The following is a 22,849-nucleotide window of genomic DNA, read 5'->3' on the forward strand; positions in this document are numbered from 1 at the left end:
CACCTACTCATTTCAAGGGTTATTATTTTTACTATTTTCTACATTGTAGAATAATAGTAAAGACACCAAAACTATGAAATAACACATATGGAATCATGTAGTAACCATAAAAGTTAAGTTCATTAGAGTTGCCAGCCTCAGAAATTGCAGCACAAATAAATGCTTCAGAGTTCAAGTAACAGCTACATCTCAACATCAACTGTTCAGAGACTGCGTGAACCAGGCCTTCATGGTTGAATTGCTGAAAAGAAACCACTACTAAAGGACACCAATAAGAAGAGACTTGCTTGGGCCAAGAAACATGAGCAATGGAAATTAGACCGGTGGAATATGTCCTTTGGTCTGGAGTCCAAATTTGAGATTTTTGCTTCCAACCTCCATGTCTGTGAGATGCAGAGTAGGGGAACGAATGATTTCCGCATGTGTGGTTCCCACCGTGAAGCATGGAGGAGGAGGAGGTGTGATGGTGTGTGGGGGATTTGCTGATGACACTGTCAGTCATCTATTTAGAATTCAAGGAACACTTAACCAGCATGGCTACCACAGCATTCTGCAGCTAGTAACCAGAAAAAAAAAGAGACTTGAACAAATCAAAATATAAAAGACATTTAACACTTTTTTGGTTACTACGTGATTCCATATGTTATTTCATAGTTTTGAAATCTTCACTATTATTCTTCTACAACGTAGAAAATAGTAAAAATAAGGAATGAGCAGTTGTGTCCAAACTTTTGACTGGTACTGTGTGTGTGTGTGTTTTCACTCAGTTTCAATCGGCTATTGAACTTCATCCTTCAAATGTATCATACCCAGTGAGGTGAGTTTTAAAAGCATGATACTGTTTTGATGATAAGTGTTTGTGATGTTTGAATGCATTTACATTGATGTCAAAGTGGTTCGATGGACAATAGAGCCCTGAGTATCAGGCCATTAGAGATCTGATGGTTGTTAGCGAGTCAGGTACTACCAACGCATGTCCAGAGTGCATAAGAGGAGATTACCGTGACTCACATGGAATTTTACTGCGGTCATGACTCATGACTGCCGGTGTGGCGGTAATACAGTCACCGCAACAGCCCTAGTGCAGAACATACCTTCTCTTTTGGTTTGGTGGGTTTAGGTGGCGGTGGGACAGAGCGAGATGCCTGTTTCTTCATTTGTTTCCCTTCGGGTGCTGAGGGGACACAGGTTATAAGAGTACCCACATTAGCTACTATCCCATTTAGAGCAAATCAGTGCTTTAGACCGCATCAAGAGAGAAACTTAATTATATTATTTAATAGCATTAACAGTTGGATATACTAACGTGCAAGGGAAAACAGCTATATTCTAGCCATTTCAGCAAGGGGTAATCATAACCATTACAATTGGAGATTTCATGCTATGGCTCCTCCTACCTGTGTCTGTGATGGGCGTGGCTAAGCTCTGCTGCTGGGGCTTCCTCTTGGCTTCTGTGGGCGGAGACTTGGAAGCCCCAGCGCCCTCCTTTTTTGCAGTCCCCTGGGTGGGCTGTGGCCTCTGATGCTGCTGTGGTGGCTGCTGGGGCTGGGGTGTTGGTGGGGAGGGGGAGCTCTGGAGTGAGGAGGACGATGAGGAAGAGAAGGAGGAAGGGGAGGAGGGAGGGGTGGGCTGCTGGGGCTTACGTTCCTTCCTACTAGCAGCGCCCGCGGGTGCCGTTGCAGGATGTTTCTGGTCTTGCCCAGGGGCGGTGGTGCAGCTGGGGGCCTGGTCGTTTGGGGGGGTAGGGTTGTCGGCTGGGGGGGACTGCAGCTGTGGCGGTGACTGTTTTTGCTTCTCCTCACCTGGCTTCGGGGGAGGGGTTACACTCTTTTTGCGAGGGGGCTCCTCCTTCAAAGGGGGCGGGACCTGTTTGAGACTGGGCTCAGTGCTTGTTGGGCCCTTGACGGGGTGTAATGCCTCCTTTTTTTCAGACAGTTTGTTCTTCTTCTTGTATTTTTTGCCTAAAAATAAAAAATGATACAATCCCATCAATTACACTGAGAACTGTGAATGACAAAGACATTGTGGCTTTATGCAGACACAGACCTTTCACTTGCTTCTTGAGAAAAATCTTGGAAGGCATCCACTGCAAGTTCTGACACTTTCGGACCCTGCGACAACATACAAGCATACAGTCAGTCACATATTCAAACATTGTGGCGTGAAATGAGTGACTGGGATAATCGCTCAAGTCAACATAACAGGATTCTCAATTTCTCATACTCACTTGCAACACTGCTTCTTGATATTGCGGCCTCCGAACTTGGGCTTGTCCAGGCAGTTGGTGCAGACTCCGCAGTCGTCGGGGACCTGGCAGCCGGGACACTGCCTGCAGCGCCGCGACCGCCGCCCCTTCCTGGGCGCCGCCCCTCCCTCCTGGATGATCTTGGTGTGCCGCATCACTGGCTTGATGGGAGGGGACTGGGGCTCCGCCTCTTCCGAGCCCGCCACTGAAGATTTGTCTGGGGTGGGCATTCGCAGCATAATATGGTGACGAATCAAAAAAGGTCCCAAATGGAAATAGGTAAATCACTCTTGTAATAGGGTGCCAGACCAGGAACATATGAAACAGAATAAGATACGGCCCTGACCCTCAAACACCATGACTTCATTGATTTGTTGGAGAAGCATTTGAGTGTGCGAGGGGGTCATACTTCATTACACATTTTCAAAAAGGGGGCGTGCCCGTTTAACACGGATCTCACCATCATTCCCCATGGACGACAGGATCTTCTCCCTCTCCTCCCACGGCAAGGCACTGAGAGTGGGCATGTCGTCGGGGAACACGGCCCGGTTGCGGCCCAGGGCCACAGCGGCGCGCCGACACACGTGCTTGATGCGCGGCCCTCGCACCGACGTCTCCGAAGAGTCGCTCTCGTGACTCTGGTGGAGTAAAGCCCAAAAAATCAATACAGTTGAAACTTCACTGGCTCGAGATAAAGTGCCCAAATTCTGGGACTGTGTTTCAATAAAAAAAAATTATAACAAAAAACAAAACATCTATGTTAACTCTAAATCAGTCTCTGAAGGGGCTACTATAATAGGGTTGTCCCAATACCAGTATCGCGAAACTCTGCTGATTCGTGGAAAGGAAACAAAGCATGAAGCAGATTTACATTTATTGAGGAAAAGAGTTATGTTGCAGACACACAGCCTGTTATCGCAGTCACATTTGTTTATTTTCCAAGCTATAGACTACATTACAATATTTTACATACAGCAACGTTTTAAAAGGGGCGTAGAGTTCAGTCTGCTTCAAGATCTTTTTGTTTGGTGGAAAATCAAGCATCACCATACTGGTATCGTGACAGCTCTAATCTGGAAACCATCATTCTCAAGGCTCTCTTACCAGTTGACAGTCCTCTTATTAAGATAAACATCTTTCGGGGGGGGGGGGGGGGTTCTAAAGGAGAACATATTTGTGCACTTCTGTCTGCATAATGCACAAAGTGGTTTGGCAGAATTCCCCTTGAAAAAAAACCTTTCAGGGACATTCCTGCTATCAGGTTTCAGTCTGTGTTCAAAACACTCACAATGCTATTGATGGCAGCAAACACTCTCAGAATCATGTCAGATGATTTCATTGTGGTTGTGAGGACATAGCAATGAAACATATCAAGTACACCAACAGAAATAGCCTAGTCAGCGGAGAAGAGGCTGCGGGGGAGGAAGAGGGGAACTAACCTGAACTTTAGGATGGTCTGGGGATTTCAGCGACTTGCTCTTCTCGATTTTGAACAACTGCGCTTTGGCCTTCTTCAGCAGGCCTGCCACCCGCTTGTCGGCCACAGGCTGCTTCTCGGCGTGCGCCAGCATGGAACCCAAGGATGGGACCGCCGGGGGCTTCTTGCTGCCGGTCTGCCCTGGGGGAAGGCCTGTCTGCTGGGCAGGGGCACATGTTTTCTCCTTCTCCCCAAGCTCAGCCTCTGGCCCCCTCTCCGAAGGACGGGTCTTTTTGGATAGGCGGCCCTTGGTCAAGATAAGGGGAATAGAGGAGTGGACTGCAGCCCTGTCTACAGGTGCTGCCTCTGTAGCCGAGTCCACAGGAACAGACTTCTTCCTGCCAGGTGTCTTTTTAGGAGCGAGGGAGGTCAGAGACTCCTCCCCTTCCCTCCCCTCCCCAGCAAACAGGCTGGGTGTCCTATTGGGAGAGGCGTCTGGAGTGGACGCCTTGCCTCTCCTCTCCCAATCTTTTCTGCCCTCCCTTTTGTTCTCTTTCTCACGCTCTCTGCTTTTCTCGGTCTCCCTTTCCTTCTCCTTGACAGGAGCCGAGTCCCGGGAAGCCGAGGCGCTCCTCTCTCTCCCCCCTTTCCCGGCACCGCGGCCCGTCTCCTGGGGGCTGGAAGTGAAGAGAGAGAAGAGTTGGGAAGAGGAGCAAGAAGCGGAGTTGCCACCCGCACCACCACCAAGGCTCCCGGCTGCTCTATGTCCGTCGGAGGAGGAAGGTCCGTGTGTGGAGAGGCCCAGGGGGCCCGGTGAGAAGGTGCTGAAAGGGGCAGGCGTTAAGGCACTAGCGGGCAGAGAGCTGGAGGAATTACTGGTGCTGCTGGCACCAGTGGAGATGGAGCCTGTCAGCACAGACAGTTCAGAGGGACCTTTTCCAGGCGGGGCACCTGGCTGGCTGCTCCGCGTGGTCATGGAGTGTGAGGGGGACCGGGGTTGACCTCGCAGGGGTCCCGGGGTCGTCCTCTTCTTACGTCTCACCGACCGGCCCGACTTGGGGGAGGACTGGAGGGGAGACAGCGATCCCGGGCTGCTCCCCGATGACGACTGCAGGGTGACCGACTCAAAGATGCGCGAGTGCGCCTCGCTGGGAGTGAAGCGCGGGGCGCGCAGCAGGGGGCTGCGCTTCTGGAGTGGCGACTCGAAGCGGGACGAGGGGTGCTGCTGGTGGTGGTGGTGGTGATGCAGTGGAGAGAACAGGCGGGTGCCCGCCGCGGTCCCACCGCCTGGCGCAGGGTAACCCGCTGGAGCAACCCCCCCGGCACCAGCGCCATGGGGCATTAGACCCACGTCTTGAGCCGTGAGAGGTGGAGGGCGGAAGTTGTCGAAGATAGGCTTGCGGATAAGGCCCTCCTTGGCATACTTAGCGGAGGAGAAGTACTGCTGATCGGTGCGAGACCGAGATGTCCAGCGGAAGGTGGGCTCTCTCAGGATGGACCTGCGCTTGTCTTGCAGGCTGGAGAGCACCAATGACTGGCCCTGGAGAAACGGGTGGGGCAGGATCCAAGGGGAGTGGGGGTGATGCTCCGCTGTGTTGGAGCCTGACTGAGCCTGCTGCGGGGAGCTAAGGAGAGGGGGGGGCGGGGGGGACGAAGACGAGGAGGCGGCGGAGGCAGCCTGTTGAGAGTTGGACATCAAAACTCCCGTGGCCGGGCTGATGATAGCCTTCTTCCCTCCGGTGGCCAGGCTGCCTCTTCCCCTCGCCCCAAGGCTGCCCCTGCCCACACCCTGCCCTCTGCGGCCCCTCCGGCCCCGCTCAATCAGAACCCGCTGCTCCGGCTCTGACGGATGCCTGGAGGAGTGCAGCATGTCCCCCTCCCTCTCTCCCTGGGAGGACGGGGAGTGGTCTCGCTCGTCGTCATGCTCGTCGTCAGGCTCGGACAGGGCCTGAGTGCCCTCCGAAGCCTGGGAGTCGCACGACGAGTCGTCCAGGCTGGGGCTGCTAGATCGGGACGACTCACCCGACGAGAGCTGGGAGGAGTGCAGGGACACAGCGCTGGAGCCACACGAGGCGACACTGCTGCTGAAGCGCCCATTGCTGGTGCTGTTGTTGCAGCTGTTGTTGAGCAGGCTGGCCGCCACGGCCGTGGCCCTGCTGGGTGCGACAGTGGGAGGCGGGGGAGGGATGGTGTCGACCGGAGTAGCGGTCACGGCTTTAGCAGCGGCGGTGGTGACTAGAGCTGTCGACGCCCGCATGGGAGAGGAGGCCGAGGCGGGCTGGGGGGCAGCGACGGGGGGCGGGACAGCATCTAACCTTGCCACCTTCATGTGGGGGTGAGAGGCGCCGAAGCTGCCTTCGTCCTCGATGAAGCGCTTTGGGGTTTTAATGATGCGCAGCGAGACGGTGCTCACCACGGGCATGATGAACTGCCTGATGTTCTTCAGCTGCGTTCTCCTCCTCCTCCGGATGCCTGCCTCCATGGCTGCCGCCCCTTGGCCTCCTATGGCAACCACCTCCTTCTCTAACAGTTTCTTTTTCTGCGCACCTTTCTTGGCGCGCTGCAGCAGCTGCTTGGCGATTGAGGCGTCAGTGCGTTTGGGGGGGGGAACGATTCGCACGGGCTTGATGTGGCGAGGGCTGGTTCTCAGGTTCAGTGGCCTGCCCAGCTTGGAGGGAGAGGACGAGGGGAGCGGGCTTGAGGAGCTGTGGACGTCGGGGCTGTCGTCCTCTTCAGCAAAGTGGGACGTCCTGAGCTTAGACTGCTGTTGAGGAGTGTGGGGGTCCGTATCTCTGTCCCGGCGGACGCCGAAGGACTTTTGTTTGGTTTCCTCTGAACCAGAGGCCTGGGCAGCAGCAGCCTCGGCTTTGAGGCGCTCGGCAGAGGGAGGCCGTCCTCGTCTGCGCCGGGGCACGCCAGGCACCGGCACACACTTCCTGGCGATGGCCTTGAGTGGGCTCAGTTTGACCTCCCGCAGCCGCTTCAGTTTGGTCACCTTGGACTCGCGGCTCGCTTTGGGAGGCTTGGCCTCTGTGTCGTGCTGCTGCACGGAGCCCAGGGGCGTTCTCTTTGTGGCTTTCCTCTCCTCGTCACGGTCCTTGCGGTGTGCAGTTGTGGAGCTGTGCTCCTGCCCCACCTGCCCGCTGTCATTGTCTGTATGGCTGCCGGCCTGCAAACTCCTCTGGGTGCCAGAGGCCGGAGGACGGCCTCTCCTCTTCTCTCCAGAGCCAGGCGGCCTCCCGGGCAGCCGCTTGGCCTTCTCCACAGGCCACTCCTGGCCCTCGGGCTTCCCCGAGGCAGGCGAGGGGGAAGGGCCGGCGCCTGCGGGCCCTTTCTGTGCAGTCATGGCCCGCGGGGGTCGGCCTCTGGGCTTCTTCTCCTGCGTGGGAGTAACTGGTACAAAACAAACAAAAATAATGGGTTTCAAATAAGTGGGGCTACTTCTACTACTTTTGAGAGAGCAGAGAGATAGATATACACACACACCTAAAAGTGTTTGGACACCTACTTGTCAAACATCTCATTCCAATATCTTGGGCATTAAAAGAGCTTCTGCTCAGCGAATTTCTCTATTCAATCTGACAGTGCTTGAGAGGATCTGCAGAGAAGAATGGGAGAAACTCCCCAAATACAGGTGTGCCAAGTTTGCAGCGTCATACGCAAGAAGACTCCAGGCTGTAATCGCTGCCAAAAGGAGCTTCAAAGTACAGAGTAAAGGGTCTGAATACATGTGTAAATGTGGTATTTCAGTTATTATTATTTTTATAAAATGTGCAAAAATGTCTAAAAACCTGTTTTGCTTCATCATTATGGGGTATTGTGTAAATTCCCAAGGATTTTTTAAAAATATATACATTTTAGAATAAGGCTGTAACGTAAGAAAATGTTGAAAAAGTAAAAGGGGTCTTTATACTTTACGAATGCACTACAGACAAAAGTATGTGGACACCGCTTCAAATTAGTGGATTCGGCAACAATGGCTCAGCCACGAAATGGTAGGCCACACAAGCTTACAGAATGGGACTGCCAAGTGCTGAAGCGTGCAAAAATCAACTGTTTGTTTTCGGTTGCAACACTCACTACCAAGTCGCAAACTGCTTCTGGAAGCAACATCTGCACAAGAACTGATCGTCGAAAGCTTCATGAAATGGTTTTCCATGGCCGAGCAGCCACACACAAGCCTTAGATCACCATGTGCAATGCAAAGCGTCGGCTGGAGTGGTGGAAAGCTCGCCGCCATTGGACTCTGGAGCAGTGGAAATGCGTTCTCTGGAGTGATGAATCACACTTCACCATCTGGTAGTCCAACAGACAAATCTGGGTTTGGCAGATGCGAGGAGATCGCTACCTGCCCTAATGTAGACACAGACAGTTGTGGGTGCATTGCATTATATATTGTTGTCGCTACCTTCTTCCCCTTTGTGCTGTTGTCCGTGCCCAATAATGTTTGTACCATGTGCTGTTGCCATGTGCTGCTACCATGTGTTGCTGCCATGCTGTGTTGTCATCTTAGGTATATTTATGTAGTGTTGTCTCTTGTCATGATGTGTGTTTTGACCTATATTTTATTCCAATCCCAGCCCTCGTCCCCGCAGGAAGCCTTTTGGTAGGTCGTCATTCTTTTGGTAGGTCGTCATTCTTTGTTCTTAACTGACTTTAAATAAACGTTAAATAAAATAAAAATTGTGCCAACTGTACAGTTTAGTGGAGGAGGAATATTGGTCTGGGACTGTTTTTCCATGGTTTGGGCTAGGCCCCTAAACGGTACAGCATACAATGACATTCTAGACGATTCTGTGCTTCCAACTTTGTGGCAAAAGTTTTGGGAAGGTCCTTTCCTGATTCAGCATGACAATGCCACCGAGAACAAAGCGAAGTCCATACAGAATTTGTTTGTCAAGATCGGTGCGGAAGAACTTGACTGACCTGCACAGAGCCCTGACCTCAACTCCATCGAACACCTTTGGGATGAATTGGAATGTCAACTGTGAGCCAGGCCTAATCGCACAACATCACTGCCCGACCTCACTAATGCTCTCGTGACTGAACGGAAGCAAGTCCTTGCAGCAATGTTCCCGCATCTAGCGGAAAGCCTTCCCAGAAGAGTGGCGCAGCAAAGGGAGACCAACTCCATATTAATGACCATGATTTTGGAATGAGATGTGGACGCCTGCTCGTCCAACATGTTTTTATTTATGTACACTACATGACCAAAAGTACCTCACCTGCCAACGTCCTTGACTGACTCTGCATTCTTCGGTGTTCACTGACTGTACCAAAGCCTCCAAATGCTCCTTCCTATGGCGGGAAAAGACAAGAAACATGAAATCTGAGGAAAAATGTTAACACGTTTGCCGAAATACTTCAATAGAATAGCAGCATGATTAATGTGTTGTTGTTTTTTTTAAAGGTCAAAGTGATGAATGAATAAACTGATTCAGAAATCAAAGCCACAATATTTCAGGCCTAGCTGTGCACTTCAGTCATCCCTGTACTGAAATCACCCATAACGAAGATAGAGTTTATTCCCCTTAAAAAATGACGGTAGTACAATCTCACTTTCACCGGGCTGCTGACTCCCTCTAGTCAGGTTCCAGTCATTCCGTTTCCCTATGCTTTCCGGATTAGGTGCCTAAACCCGCTGGAGAAGGTTCAGTCAGAACGCTAGACATTCTCAATTTGAAAATGTCCAACTCGGAACTGAGTAACACAGTAATTCCAAAACCACAAGTCAGTCGAGCATTTTCCTGTTTTAGGTAAATGCTATGCTGATTAGGACACGCTCAGGAAAAACAGTCTCACCGTCTAAAATATCTGAGAGAGAGGCCAGGGGCAAAAAGCCATGAAGAGCAATTGAAGTAGGGGTCGCGTTAGAGTTCAGAAATCGAAATCTTCAAATGCAGACCATAAAAATAAAAATCTGCATTTTCAACCATTTCATCTGCGTTTTATACTGAAAGCCAAGTATTCAGGGGCGTGCTCAGGTGATCAGGGGCGTGTAAATATACTTTTCCCTTCACAGAAAACACATTAGCGCAAAACATAATTCAGCAGAAAATATCTTCATTTTCATCAGATGACAACAGAAGTGCAACGCTATTTGGCTAGGAGCCACAAGTAAATTAGCTCACAATGAAAAAGCAAGGTACTCTGTGCAAAAATGATCCATGGCCATGATATTTCTAAATGTCTATCATAGAAACAATGTATCCAGTTACATTTTCTGTTTGGCTTGAAGTTAATCTTGCATTTTACCTGAGAAAATTAGGCTACAGTGAGAAAAGTAGCAGAGAAATGTAGCTACACATCAGTCAGAGCGCAGTCTGCTGATATAATGCCTGTTATTGAATTCCCAACCTGGAGAAGAGCAACTGAAACACAAAATGTGTCTGATGTCGAGCAGGAGTTACAATAAGAAGTAGTGATGCACCGATATGATATTTTTGGCCGATACCGATATCCTATATTGTCCAAACATTAACCGATATTTACAATTTTTGCGGCCTTTTAAGCATTCTAGTATAGTTAAATAGCTAACACACACACACATGGACGCAGCGGTCTAAGGCACTGCATCTCAGTGCAAGAGGCATCACTACAGTCCCTGGTTCGAAACCAGGCTGTATCACATCCGGCAGTGATTGGGAGTCCTATAGGGCGGCGCACAAATTGGCCCAGCGTCATCCGGACCGTCATTGTAAATAAGAATGTGTTCTTAACGGACTTGCCTAGTTAAATAAAAGGTCACACACACAGACTAACCAAAAGTTATTTTGTCGGCATTTACGTAGGTCCCCATTACCAGTAAAACATAACCAAACCGTTTTTCTTTCACTCACACGCTGTGATGTTTCGTTGTTCATTTGTTCAGTCGTTTCATTCTCAACCAGGATTTCTATGGAATGCCGGTTGGGTCTTTGTGTGTCAAAAAAGATACTAACACTATTTGACGAGTCAAATAACACATCTGTTTCAGTAGCTATAGTTAGCTAGCTAACTACATAGCTAGGCGTCATCTAAAATAACCCTAATTTATTAGACAGTTCTTATTTGGTGGTCGGACCCATCTATGTGAAGCTAGCCACAATAAGGATTAGGTAAAATAGTGGAATCTGCGGTTAGCCTTCAAAATAAAAGTATGGCATAATGCTACTATATCTATTCATTTGCATCACTGTCAATTACATACTTTTATTTTTAAGTCAAACTGCAAATTCCACTATTGTACCTACTCCTTATTGTGGATATATTCACAACACATAACCCGGTCCGGTCAAGCATTACTAGACAGATGAAGCTAGCTGGCTGCTTATAATGTTAGCTTGGGAAACAGGGTTAAGTAGCTGGCTAGCTATTAATTTTCATGAACTGAAGTTCAATTTCAATAGGCGAACAACAAGTGGCAACCTAGCTAATACTTACTCACAAGGATCCCTAAATCATTGCTAAGAATAATGAAAATGACTGCAGGTTCTACTGGTGAATGTTTTCAGGTTGGTTACTTTGGTGCTAGCTAGGTAGCAAGCTAAAGCTAGCTACCCCAGCAGTTGCATTCAAACAAATTATGCTTTATTACCAATGCGGTATTGTAAACACCGGCCACGCACAGACTTTTATTTTATTTTATTTATTTTATTAATTTTATCCCATTTTCTCCCCAATTTTCGTGGTATCCAATCGCTAGTAATTACTAACTTGTCTCATCGCTACAACTCCCGTACGGGCTCGGGAGTGACGAAGGTCGAAAGCCATGCGTCCTCCGAAGCACAACCCAACCAAGCCGCACTGCTTCTTAACACAGCGCGCCTCCAACCCGGAAGCCAGCCGCACCAATGTGTCGGAGGAAACACCGTGTACCCGGCCCCCTTGGTTAGCGCGCACTGCGCCCGGCCCGCCACAGGAGTCGCTGGAGCGCGATGAGACAAGGATATACCTACCGGCCAAACCCTCCCTAACCCGGACGACGCTATGCCAATTGTGCGTCGCCCCACGGACCTCCCGGTCGCGGCCGGCTGCGACAGAGCCTGGGCGCGAACCCAGAGACTCTGGTGGCGCAGTTAGCACTGCGATGCAGTGCCCTAGACCACTGCGCCACCCGGGAGGCCCCACAGACTTTTTTTTGTACAGCTTTGACAGTGCTACTATCTTTTTTGACACGCAAAGACCCAAACGGCGTTCCATAGTATGTATGTTGTGAAGCTATTACTGTGTAACTCCGGTAGGGCAACATCTGGAAAAAAAATAGTGGTAGTGTGTACCGGGTGCTCGACCAGTCGGCGAAAGCCAACATCACCCACAACTGAGAACGGTTGATTGTCAAGGGCAATGAATTCCATTATCTTGGCTTTAATGAATTTCGCCTGAGTTGACTCGCTAAAAATGTCTTACTCTTTCAAATGACTGCTCGATCCACACAGCAGACATTGTGGGCTAGGTTAGGAGTGCTGTGTTGCACGTGTAGCGCAAATTCACGTGCCGTTATTAGGTCATGTACCTACGTTATATAGGTATGCACGGTAGATTTCACATCGGTTTATAAAACCTGTTTTGGAGACTGGTTTTTGTTCAGAATTTCAGATGACTGACGTGACCAAAGTAAACTGCCTGTTACTCAGGCCCAGAAGCTAGGATATGCATATACTTGGTAGCATTGGATAGAAAACTCTAAAGTTTCTAAAAAACTGTTAAAATAATGTCTGTGAGTATAACAGAACTGATATGGCAGGCAAAACCAGAGGAAAATGCATCCAGATTTTTTGGGGAGGTCACAGGCCATTTCAGAGCTAGCCTATGGGAAATACAAATAGATAGGACCCAGATTGCAGTTCCTATGGCTTCCACTAGATGTCAGTCTTTTAAAATGATTTCAGGCTTGTTTTTTTGAAAAATGAGCAAGTAGTTGGAAGAACTACAAGGTGTCTCATTAGAAAAGTAACCTTGTTGGCACGTGAATGAGGTGCTCGCTCTTCGTTATTTATCTTCCCTATTGAACATACTATTCTTCGTCTTAAATATTATAATTTATTTAGATAGAGTACCTGAGGATTAATTAGAAACATTGTTTGACTTGTTTGGACGAACTTAACTGGTAACTTTTTGGATTTGTTTGTATGCATGTTGAACGAGTGGATTACTGAGATCATTTGCGCCAACTAAACTGACTTTTTGGATATAAAGAAGGACTTCATCGAACAAAACGACCATTCATTGTGTAGCTGGGACCCTGTGGATTGCACACAGAGGAAGATCTTCAAAGTTAAGTGATTTATTTAATCGCCATTTGTGATTTTGTGACACCTGTGCTAGTTGAAAAAGTATTTTGGTGTGGGGGCACTATCCTCAGATAAAGCGCATGGTATGCTTTCGCCGTAAAGCCTTTTTGAAATCTGACAACGCGGTTGGATTAACAAGAAGTTAAGCTTTTAAACTATGTATGACACTTGTATTTTCATGAATGTTTAATATTACGATTTTTGTCATTTGAATTTCACGCTCTGCAATTCCACTGGATGTTGTCATAGGTGTCCCGCTAGCGGTTCATGCACCAAGAGAGGTTATCATCTGCGTTAAAACCAGACATGGGGACGATACCGGTGTTGGCATTTTTAGCTAGCCGATTACGATATATCTTACATCCGTAATAAGAAGCATTTAAGATGCGTTAACAAAAGCAGCAAGATATTTCTTAGACATTCGCTTTTTTGCTGTGTGAAAAACACAGAATTCTGCGTTAACAGGACCCTGTGAACTAAGGATTTTTAGTAGCCTATACCTCAAAAGGAAAATTGCTGAATAAGCCTAGTAGCATTGCTAGATAGAGAAGCTACAAATAGATATTTCATCAGATGTATAAAATGTGAAGCATCTGGTTGGCGTTTCTACTCACTACCAAATATGGTAGTGAGAGGAATCCCAGTGGCCGGCAGTGGGAGAAGATGGATTTGTGCCGACATTCTGCAAATGTACTTATCGATGAAACATTTGATCTCAATACAGTTCTGTTCCCAAAACTAGAATCTGTTACCAACAGAGTGGACTAGGTTTTGTAGATCTTAGCCTTTGACAAAATTGCAAAAAATGGCATTGTTTAATAAGGAATGCAAAGGCGAATTGAGTTACTGCACATGCGCACTTCAGAGCAGACGTTCCCCAACAGAAATATGCTAATGTATGCTAGAACGCGCCATCGGATCTAGCTCGTCCTTGGCTCTGCCCACTATGGCTCATTTGTTCCCATTTGAAACGACAAGCTGTGGCCTACCTTGGTTTAGTTCTAAAATCTCTGAGGAAACATTTCATATAGCATTTGATGGTCACGGGCTACACAGATGTATTTAAATGATATCTACTGCACCGTTGAGAATTACATTTGTTTCTCTTCACTTCCAGGAAGTACCATCAAAGCAAACGGGTATCCATAGCAGCAGTGGTTGCTAGGCTGCCTAACATCAGCTGTGATGTCACCCACTCAGTCAGGTAATCTTTGAGAGGGCCTGATTGGACAACTCATCTCCTGACATAACACACACATTCACTTATTGGGGTACTTATTTTACTTTCCTCTTAAATGTTTCTCTCTTCTAAAATGTTGAGGTAAGGCACAGTGAACGAGGCCATCTGTAGGAGTTCCCGGAATGCAATCATTCCAAAGCAACCCAAACAGCATGTTACACATGACTAATAGTGATCTCTCAGTTGACTAGGCTGCGTCTCAAATGCCTGTTTAGAACACTAATTTTGGGCCCGGGGTCAAAAGTTGCACGCTAGACAGGGAATAGGGTGTCATATGGGACACAACCCTCGTCTACAACTGTACATGGCGATGGTGAACCTAAATCAGTGCAGTCTCTATGGCGGAGTGTGGGATACTTTATAACCAGGATATAAAACGAGTCACAATCACAGCACCAGGAAGTGTGTCCTTGGATTGATTCAATTAAAGAGCCGCTCCGCTCACTTGGAATTGGACAGAAATTGAATATTACTCAGTCTCCAGGACCCTCCATTTGTAATTATGTCTGGGCCACAGGATGAGTGTGTAACAGTAATTATAGATGAAGCCGATAAAACAGGAGACAGACGGACTCAATGTCCTCCAACGCCAAGGTGGGACTCAGCTCATGAACCGCAAAACGCCTGTGAATTTAACAGCAACTTATATTATCTGGTCAGCTTAACTATCACAAGTATTGTTGTTTATGACAGTCGGCAGTACTGACCATTAGACTTGGACAACTGGGCAAGTTGAGAGACCAAAGGTAACTCATACGTGCATGTCAGAAAACACAAAAGGCCTCAGATGCCCATCTTTGCATCCCACCATAGCTAGGCCTCACCCCCACTAGCCACAGTCCACAGATCATCCCCAGCCATCCAACCCTAGGGCTGGTGAGATTAATATCGCAGAGTTCCTTTGGAAGTCTTTTGTGTCACTCCGTGTCGGAGGAGTGGGGGTGTGTCATTTCATAATCTTTATTTATAGCAGCATGTGGGGCTGCAGTTTAAGTCCCTTCGGCCCAGTTTGTAGAGCAGCTGCTGTCTAGGAGTCCACACTACAGTTTTAACTCCAACCTGAATAGCACAGCCAACTTGTTAACATCACATTTACTATTAATATAGTGATTAGGCCACATTCGGTCAGCTGCAATTTAATTTGGCATATAGCCTAGATTTTTGGTTATGACGACAAGTGTTGATCATTTACAATATAATAGCAGCCTTAAATGACCAGCTTTTCCTTTTTAAATTCATTAATTTTTAAATCCTGTTGCCCACTGATACCTGAATTTTTACATCGATCCATCTTTCACTTCAACTCTGACACTGAGCTGCAGTTCATACAGGCAGTGTTTCTCAGCATCTTCTCAGGCAGCCTGCTATAGCTGTTGGTTGGTTGCAGGGAACTAAGGGGGCCGGAAAGCGACAAACGCGAGTAGCTCGATGACATCACGGCTCTGCCTCTCTGGCACTCACACAAACACTCGTCCTCCCTTCGCGTGAACCACACCGCAAGATGTAAACAACAGAGCCAAAACACGAGGGGAGGAAGAGGAAAGGGGGATGGGCAGAAGAGAAGGATGTGTGTGTGTAAGTAAAAGGGGGAGGTGGGGGGGGCAGCATCTTGACCACCTGGTACAGCAACTGAGCCTGTGCATGTCCCCAGGGGGACTGTGAGGATGAAAAGGGGTTGGGGTTGAACACGCTCGCACAGAAGCAAGCTAAATCCCAATCTAAACAAGCCTCCCACACACTAAAAGCCTCCCACTCCCCGTGCAGCCAGCCATGCGCTAGAGAGGCACACACTCACTCCGCGCCCACAGGCAACCCGGGGAGCGCAGCATGCTGCGAAACCATAAAGGCTTATGGGCTCGCTTGCAGGACAGGGAGCCACATGCTACGGCAGGTAGCCTAGCGGTTAAGAACATTGTGACAGTAACCGAAAGGTCGCTGGTTCGAATCCCCGAGCCGACTAGGTGAGAGAAATTTAAAAAGAAATGAAAAAAAAAAAAAAAAAAAACTGTCTGTGCTCTTGAGCAAGGCCATAATTGCTCCTGTACATCTCTCTAGATAAGAGTGTCTACTAAATGAATAAAAATGTAGAATGTACAGTCAGGGAGAAAGGGGATGAAAGGCAGCATGCATAGGCAGCCGTCCCTCTAAATCCACACTGATACCTCTGAGCAGCCGAATGAAGAGCTAGAAGCTAAACTCCGATTTACTATGGATACTCCTCACCGCCTAGTCGGAAGGCTCTTGTTAGAAGAGGGTGACGAAAGCCTTTGTCGTCTACTCAGACCTCACACTTTCTTACTCCTGCTTGTGTTTGTTCTCCATCCACAACATGCTAATTTGAACCTACATCGTGAATTGCCTAGTCTTTCCTCATAGATTAGTTCAAACAGAGCAACAAGTCCAATTCAATGCGGAGATGTTCATGTTCAGGTCTGCTAGTTGGGCCTGTCCCTTGCGAGCACATAACTATCAGAGCGGATGTAAAAGTGGTTTGCGGTATTCGGTTTTGCATCACTAGCAAGTGGGTGTATGTGGGCGAGGTGAGAAGCTCAATATGACTCTTCTTTGATCAGAAGAGAACACTAGTTAGCAATATTCAGCTGACGCTTTATAAAATGTATTTGTCTACTTTCAACATTTACTGTCATTTTAAACACCAGGCAGAGAAGTCCCAGCAGTAGCTCCCTTTAAAACGCAAAGTAAATAAGAGTCACTGAGGGCTGCTCCGCTCTGCTCTTCAGGACTGCTGATGCGCCACACACACGTGGCTGCCTGCCATCTCTGTAACCCCATATATCCACATCATGTAGTGCAACTGATCATTAACTCTCAGCCCTGGCATATTTGAAAGCTGTAGAAATCAACTTGGAAGTTTGGAGCTATCTAAATGCCTAGACAACCTTAAGTCCCCCTTTAATTACTAGCATTGTTAAAAGTTAACTTTGACGCTTCCCCCAGAATTCTAAATAATTTCATACTGTATAATTATCCGTAGAGACATCTGCCTTTCGAAGTTTCAGACAGTCCTTGTACATCACTGCGCTGAACCCCAAGTGAATATCGAAAGGTGTCAAAAAAATAATATATACATATGCCAAGAAACTTGCTTTGCAGTTTGAAAATTCTGAACGTGGTCAGGGAATAAGATTACGAGCACGGGGAGAACTCAATCTGTGTTTATTTAACAATTGCGATTGATGCAATGAATGGAGGGGCAGGATAAAACGGCATGATATTTTGTACTACTGTATTATTCAATGCGGGCTACAAGAATAAAAACCAAACAAAAACCGGAAAAGGTCTAGAGCTGGGTACAGACAAATGGGCCTCCTGATCGTATTCTCATGATAGTAATTTGGAGCAGCCTTCCCTCTAAATCCACACTGATACCTCTGAGCAGCCGAATGGAGAGCTAGAGGCTTCACTCCGATTTACTAAGGATACTCCTCACCTCCTTTGAATTTCAATTGGGGCGGAGATCATACTGTATCTACATGCCCTTCCGGTGGCACATTCCTAATAAAAGGCCACTGGGGAATTCTGGTCAGATTGCTCTGGCCAATGACTGATTTTTTTTATTTTATTTAACTAGGCAAGTCAGTTAAGAACAAATTCTTATTTACAATGACTGCCTACACCAGCCAAACTCGGGCCAATTGTGGTTGTGATACAGCCTGGATTCGAACCAGGGTGGCTGTAGTGATGGCTCTAGCACTGAGATACAGTGCTGTAGACCGCTGCGCCATTAGGGAGTCTCGGAAGAATTCAATAAAAATAAAATATAAAGGGAATTCTAAGTGTCCCACTAAAGATTGATATTCGTCTCTCTCGGGTGCCAAAATACTGGGTAAAAAAAACAGATACTGCTAGAATTGATGGCTCATGTTCCCAACACCTCACACCCACAGTGGCAGAGAGAGGCAGCTCCAACCAGCACCCTAATCAAAACAAAGCTGAAGACGCCTCCTGCGAGGTGTAATAGGGGGCATAAAGTATGGGGGACCAACCCCACACACAATTGATGGCTTTCTCACAGCCCTGAAAGCAGAGGTGAAAACCCTTTGGCCGCCTGCTAGAGCAGAATAAAGCAGTGGATGGGAGGGTGTGTGACTAATTCTCCTCCCAGCGTTGTCCCTGGGGGAGGAAGCTTCGCTCTTCACCCTTTGATATCTGTGCCTGTGCTCTTTCAGCCGTCTGCACTTCATGAAAGCTGGAATAAAAGCAGACAAAGCTTCCTGCTTGGATCCACACACTGTCTCAGGGACGGGAGCTCCGTCATATAAATAGGGCAAACACCTGCTGGACCCCTTCCGCCCAAACACAACACTTAGCAAAAACCAGTGAGGCAAAGCATTCAGTCTGCTAACATCTATTCAGCTGCACTTGTGTGAGGGATTGACATTGGTCTTAAATCGGAGTCAAGCGAGAGGGTGGTTTGATTCTAAAGACAAAACAAAAGTGAGTCTGATTTTTGTTAAAGGCCAAACAAATGTCCCAAAAAAGACACCTTTGGCAGATGGGCGCTTAAATAGACAACCATCATTTGGCTGGATCAATAAACATTTAAACACCCAATTCAATAGCCTACAAATGCTGCAATTTGAACAACAATGATCTACAAGCCCTCTTTTGAGGGAACCCAAAAGGCTTGGCTAATCTATTCCAAAGTGGCAGCTGTCAGAAGAAAAGTTGAGCTCAGACGGCCCCTGTGTGGCTGAAGTGGATTTGGGTCTGCTTGGAAGGCGGGGCTCAGTGTCCGGCTGCTCTGTGAGCTCAGCAGGCTGCGATGAGCCAGAACAATCCTGCCCAGGCGCAACAGCCACTGAATGAAATCACAATGCTGTGTCTGCAACTTACATGAGTGGCAAGTTACACTGGGATTTTGGCCGTATGTCCCCACCGCATCCCAGCGTGTTTTCCCCCTCTTTGTGTGTCTTGGGATATAGGGGGACATGTTGATCTGCCTTCCTATTTAAAAAAATGTGTTAGCCCAGACAGAGGGACTCATTTCCATAGCACTGGCCAACATCAAAGTAGATTATATTAACCTTTCGGCTAATCTACTAGTGATGGGTAGGAGACGTGTATACACACACAGGACAGAATCAGTGTTTCCAGATATCATAAGAACTATTGGGGTAAGGGGCTTATTGAAAATCACACACGAGGGAGTAAGGGACTGAAGAACCCTCAAAATATATTTTCTAAACATCAAACCTGAATTACCCCAATAAGTACTCTACTATAACAGTACATCTTACAACGTTGATAAAGTGTTGAGTTACCCGCCATGTCCGATTCTACTACAACACTAGGGTCTACTCCCACTGCATTGAACGCGTGCTCGTCATGAAAAAATAAAGATGGTAGTTCGCTAAACCCGAACACACCCCCACATCACAAGGTCCGACAAAAAAAAAGGCTCGTTATTGTAGCTCGCTAGCCTACCGTCAGTACTAGAAAGATGGAATTCGGAGGAACACACATCAAACACACATGACACTGGCGAACCATTCTCAGCCCAACAAAAAATTTAGTTCGCTAGCACTTAATCAGATGTCCACAATGCCGACATTATTTTGGTACTACGCACTGTGTGAAGACGGGGAAAAACATGTCCACCTCCCATTTTCCTATGTATCAGCAATAGCTAGCTACCGTGGCGTAGTGCGTAGCATGGTAACGTTAGGTTCATGAGCTAAACACTTAGCCAAATGTGCGAGTCTTACTACAAAGCTAAATCCATCACTTAGCAAGCTACCCCGACCATTAGCCATACCCAAATATCTAATTCGACAATGTTGTTTCTAACTATTGTAGCGTCTACCTAGCAACTTAAGAAGCGTGGATCAAGACAGAAAGACGAATAGTAGCTAGCTGATAATTTAGGCAAGGTAAATAGCCTCGTTCGATGGTTAGCATTGAACTGACACCTCGCAGCATGCTATGGATAACGACAGCTTCTTGAACTCCTCAATATACTATAGACGTTTAATGCTAAGCTAGTCAATGTTAGCAAAAAAGTGGCTGTAACGTTGCTAGGTTATGGCAATTCAAAAGAGTTGAGTATAATTAACGTTAGGTAACTAGATGCCTTAACAAGAATCAAAAACATGAAGTTCAGGTTACTTGTCCTCCCCAAGTTGACATGTTTTGTTTTCAAACAGGAACCTCGCTCGCTAACCGGGAGGTCCCATGCTACAGTGTTAATCAATGTAACACTAGCATCACAGAAATGTACCAAAAACTGAGCCAACGTTAGCACGCTGGTTAGTTACTGTATCACACTGGCTCGTAGGACCTAATCCTGAACTCTGGAGAGGAGTTGATGGTGAGATATGATGAGGCTCTATCCCTACAAGTCACCACTCCACAACTAAGCCAACAATGGCCGCTAACCAGATACTGTAGATTTATATCGCATCCCTCTATTTTCGCCTCTGTGGCAATGTTGGACAACTAGACAGACAATAATTAATTCACTTTGGCCAAATTTTGTCTAGAAAGTCACCAGGCTACTTTTAACTATTCACAACATCAGCACCGTTGGTGCTACTCAGCTAGCTACTGATCCTAAACGGGCTTCCTTGTTGTGATTTGTGTGGTGAATCACTGTGAAAGGGATAACGTAACGTTAGTAACAGCACATGGATTGAAGCATGTTGATGAGATTGATACCCAGTGTGGAGATCAAGGCCAAACAAAAAAGTTAACTACTCTGCGATGACAAGTTGAGTCACACTCCTAACACCGAATACGGAGGCAGCAACATATAACTTCCTTGGTACTATACCATTGCTAGCGTGTGTTCGGCACTTAATGTTACACTTCTCATTGCAGCTATTTCACGCTAGCAAGCTAGCTAACAACCAACCACAATCAAGTTGGTCTTTCACTTACCTCCCCGCTGCTTGAACCACTCGACTCTCCCAAAACATCCCGAAATTTCTGCAGGTTGCAACCGATAGCAGATGAGACCTGTAACGCAGCATCAAAGCCGGGTCCGAGCCCAGCCGTGTTCGGGTGGGTCCCTGTGCTACTTCGAAGGGAGGCAGTGACCCGGATTCGGCCCGCTCTCCTCCCGGTGCCTAAGTTGCTGCTCCCTCCGGGCCGAGCGGGGAACCGCCACCGACAGCTGTGCGCCATTTTACACTCTGCCTGTCTGCCCTAAGATCAGAGAGCTCAGTGGGCGTAGCCCTAAACCAGCGTTTCACATAACCCCCGCACCCTTCACCACGGTGAAAAACATCCGTATCCATGTTGCGGGGTAAAGATAAAGTGGCCCCGAATATGCATTTATTCAATGTTCCTAGTCAAAAAGAGTATAGCCATAGCTTAGCTAAACAGGTTCCAGGGCCGTGTCCGGAAAAACACCTAACAGTCTTTAGCTACTGATGCTTGAGCCATCTCAGAGATCCGATTAAATTCCTAATTATATGATCCATCCAACGTTAGCCCACATGAAAGATGTGTAGCTGCCAGCTAACTAGAAAGCCACGAACTCGCAGTCAAACAGAGCAGAGAAGTCGTAGCTAGCTAACGAACAGCTAATAGCTAGCTAACGTTGATCTTCACAACTATGCCAATAGATACATCAATTACATATAGTCGACAAATCCCAAATGGCAGACTGGAAATTAAAGTATCTAACGTTAGCTAGCTAGACCGTGTCTTACAACGTAACGTCAGTTCGAAAGTGTAGACTGCCAAAAAAAAATAGATACGTTTTCTTAATTAAACAATGATTGAAACAACTAGCTAGGTATTTGACATAATAAAAAATATAACTGCGAATACACATACACTTGGTTGAATTTCTATCAGGAAGTAGCTAGGCTAAGTAATTGTTTTATATTGCGCCATAAACAACCTGATATGAGCAGAAGGAACGTGGTCAAATATGGGCCAGACATCGATCGGGATTGGTGCCAAAATCATGAAAACGCAAAGCATAAATTGCTTACTTTCACAAATCCTACAACACAATTGTACAAGACAGTCACTAACACTGGTTTTGGTCTGCTATTAAACTTTTAATTACAATTGGAAGTGTTAAAATTGCAATGCACCTGCAATTGTACCTGAAACACACGACATTCTGAAATACTTAATTTACAGTCTTAATTTAATGATAGTTAATTTATTATTTATTTGTATAACAGTTACTTCAACTATATTTAGACTATAACTTGATTACCTGTATAACACAATATTATGTAATATATGATTTCTTATTTCAGATGTCAGAAACACAAACACTGCAGTTGAAAATAAATCTAATTTAAAATATTTAAACTATGTGTCAGAAACAAATTGCACTTTCATCTCAGCTACTTATATCAATTAGAAGCCATACCCTTCAAGATTTGTTGTAAACAACAGGTTCACTAACAGTGTAATGCTTACAGGGCCCCTTCCCAACAATGCAGAGTGAAAAATGAAAAGATAAATAATAGACAAATAATAACACAAGGAATAAATAAACAATGAGTAACAATAGCTTGGCAATATACACAGGGTACCAGAACCGAGTCGATGTGCAGGGGTATGAAGTAATTGAGGTAGAAATGTACATCATGCTGTGGGGATGTTTTTCAGTGGCAGGCACTGGGAGACTAGTCAGGATCGAAGGAAAGATGAACGGAGCGAAGTCAAATCAATTCAAATCCAATTTT

At 46.8% G+C, this 22,849-nt stretch overlaps 1 protein-coding gene across 6 annotated transcripts in view; it reads right to left on the minus strand.

Annotated features, from left to right (window-relative positions):
• The window catches only part of kmt2a (lysine (K)-specific methyltransferase 2A), a 53,628-nt gene extending 31,559 nt beyond the window's left edge, over positions 1-22,069 (minus strand). For 4 of the 6 annotated variants that reach the window (XM_055879477.1, XM_055879479.1, XM_055879476.1 and 1 more), the window contains exons 1-8: positions 21,075-22,069; positions 8,888-8,960; positions 3,685-7,055; positions 2,706-2,883; positions 2,228-2,462; positions 2,047-2,111; positions 1,398-1,961; positions 1,095-1,174 (exon numbers count right to left, since the gene is read on the minus strand). In XM_055879477.1, coding sequence (XP_055735452.1) covers positions 1,095-1,174; positions 1,398-1,961; positions 2,047-2,111; positions 2,228-2,462; positions 2,706-2,883; positions 3,685-7,055; positions 8,888-8,960; positions 21,075-21,320 — 4,812 coding nt within the window. In that variant the 5' untranslated portion in view covers positions 21,321-22,069. The remainder of the gene's footprint in view (positions 1-1,094; positions 1,175-1,397; positions 1,962-2,046; positions 2,112-2,227; positions 2,463-2,705; positions 2,884-3,684; positions 7,056-8,887; positions 8,961-21,074) is intronic. The other 2 variants (XM_055879480.1, XM_055879478.1) reach the window with 1 other exon arrangement.
• Positions 22,070-22,849: the final 780 nt, after the last annotated feature.

Source organism: Salvelinus fontinalis, chromosome 24 (assembly GCF_029448725.1).
Source record: "Salvelinus fontinalis isolate EN_2023a chromosome 24, ASM2944872v1, whole genome shotgun sequence".
In the NCBI taxonomy this organism is placed as follows: domain Eukaryota; kingdom Metazoa; phylum Chordata; class Actinopteri; order Salmoniformes; family Salmonidae; genus Salvelinus; species Salvelinus fontinalis.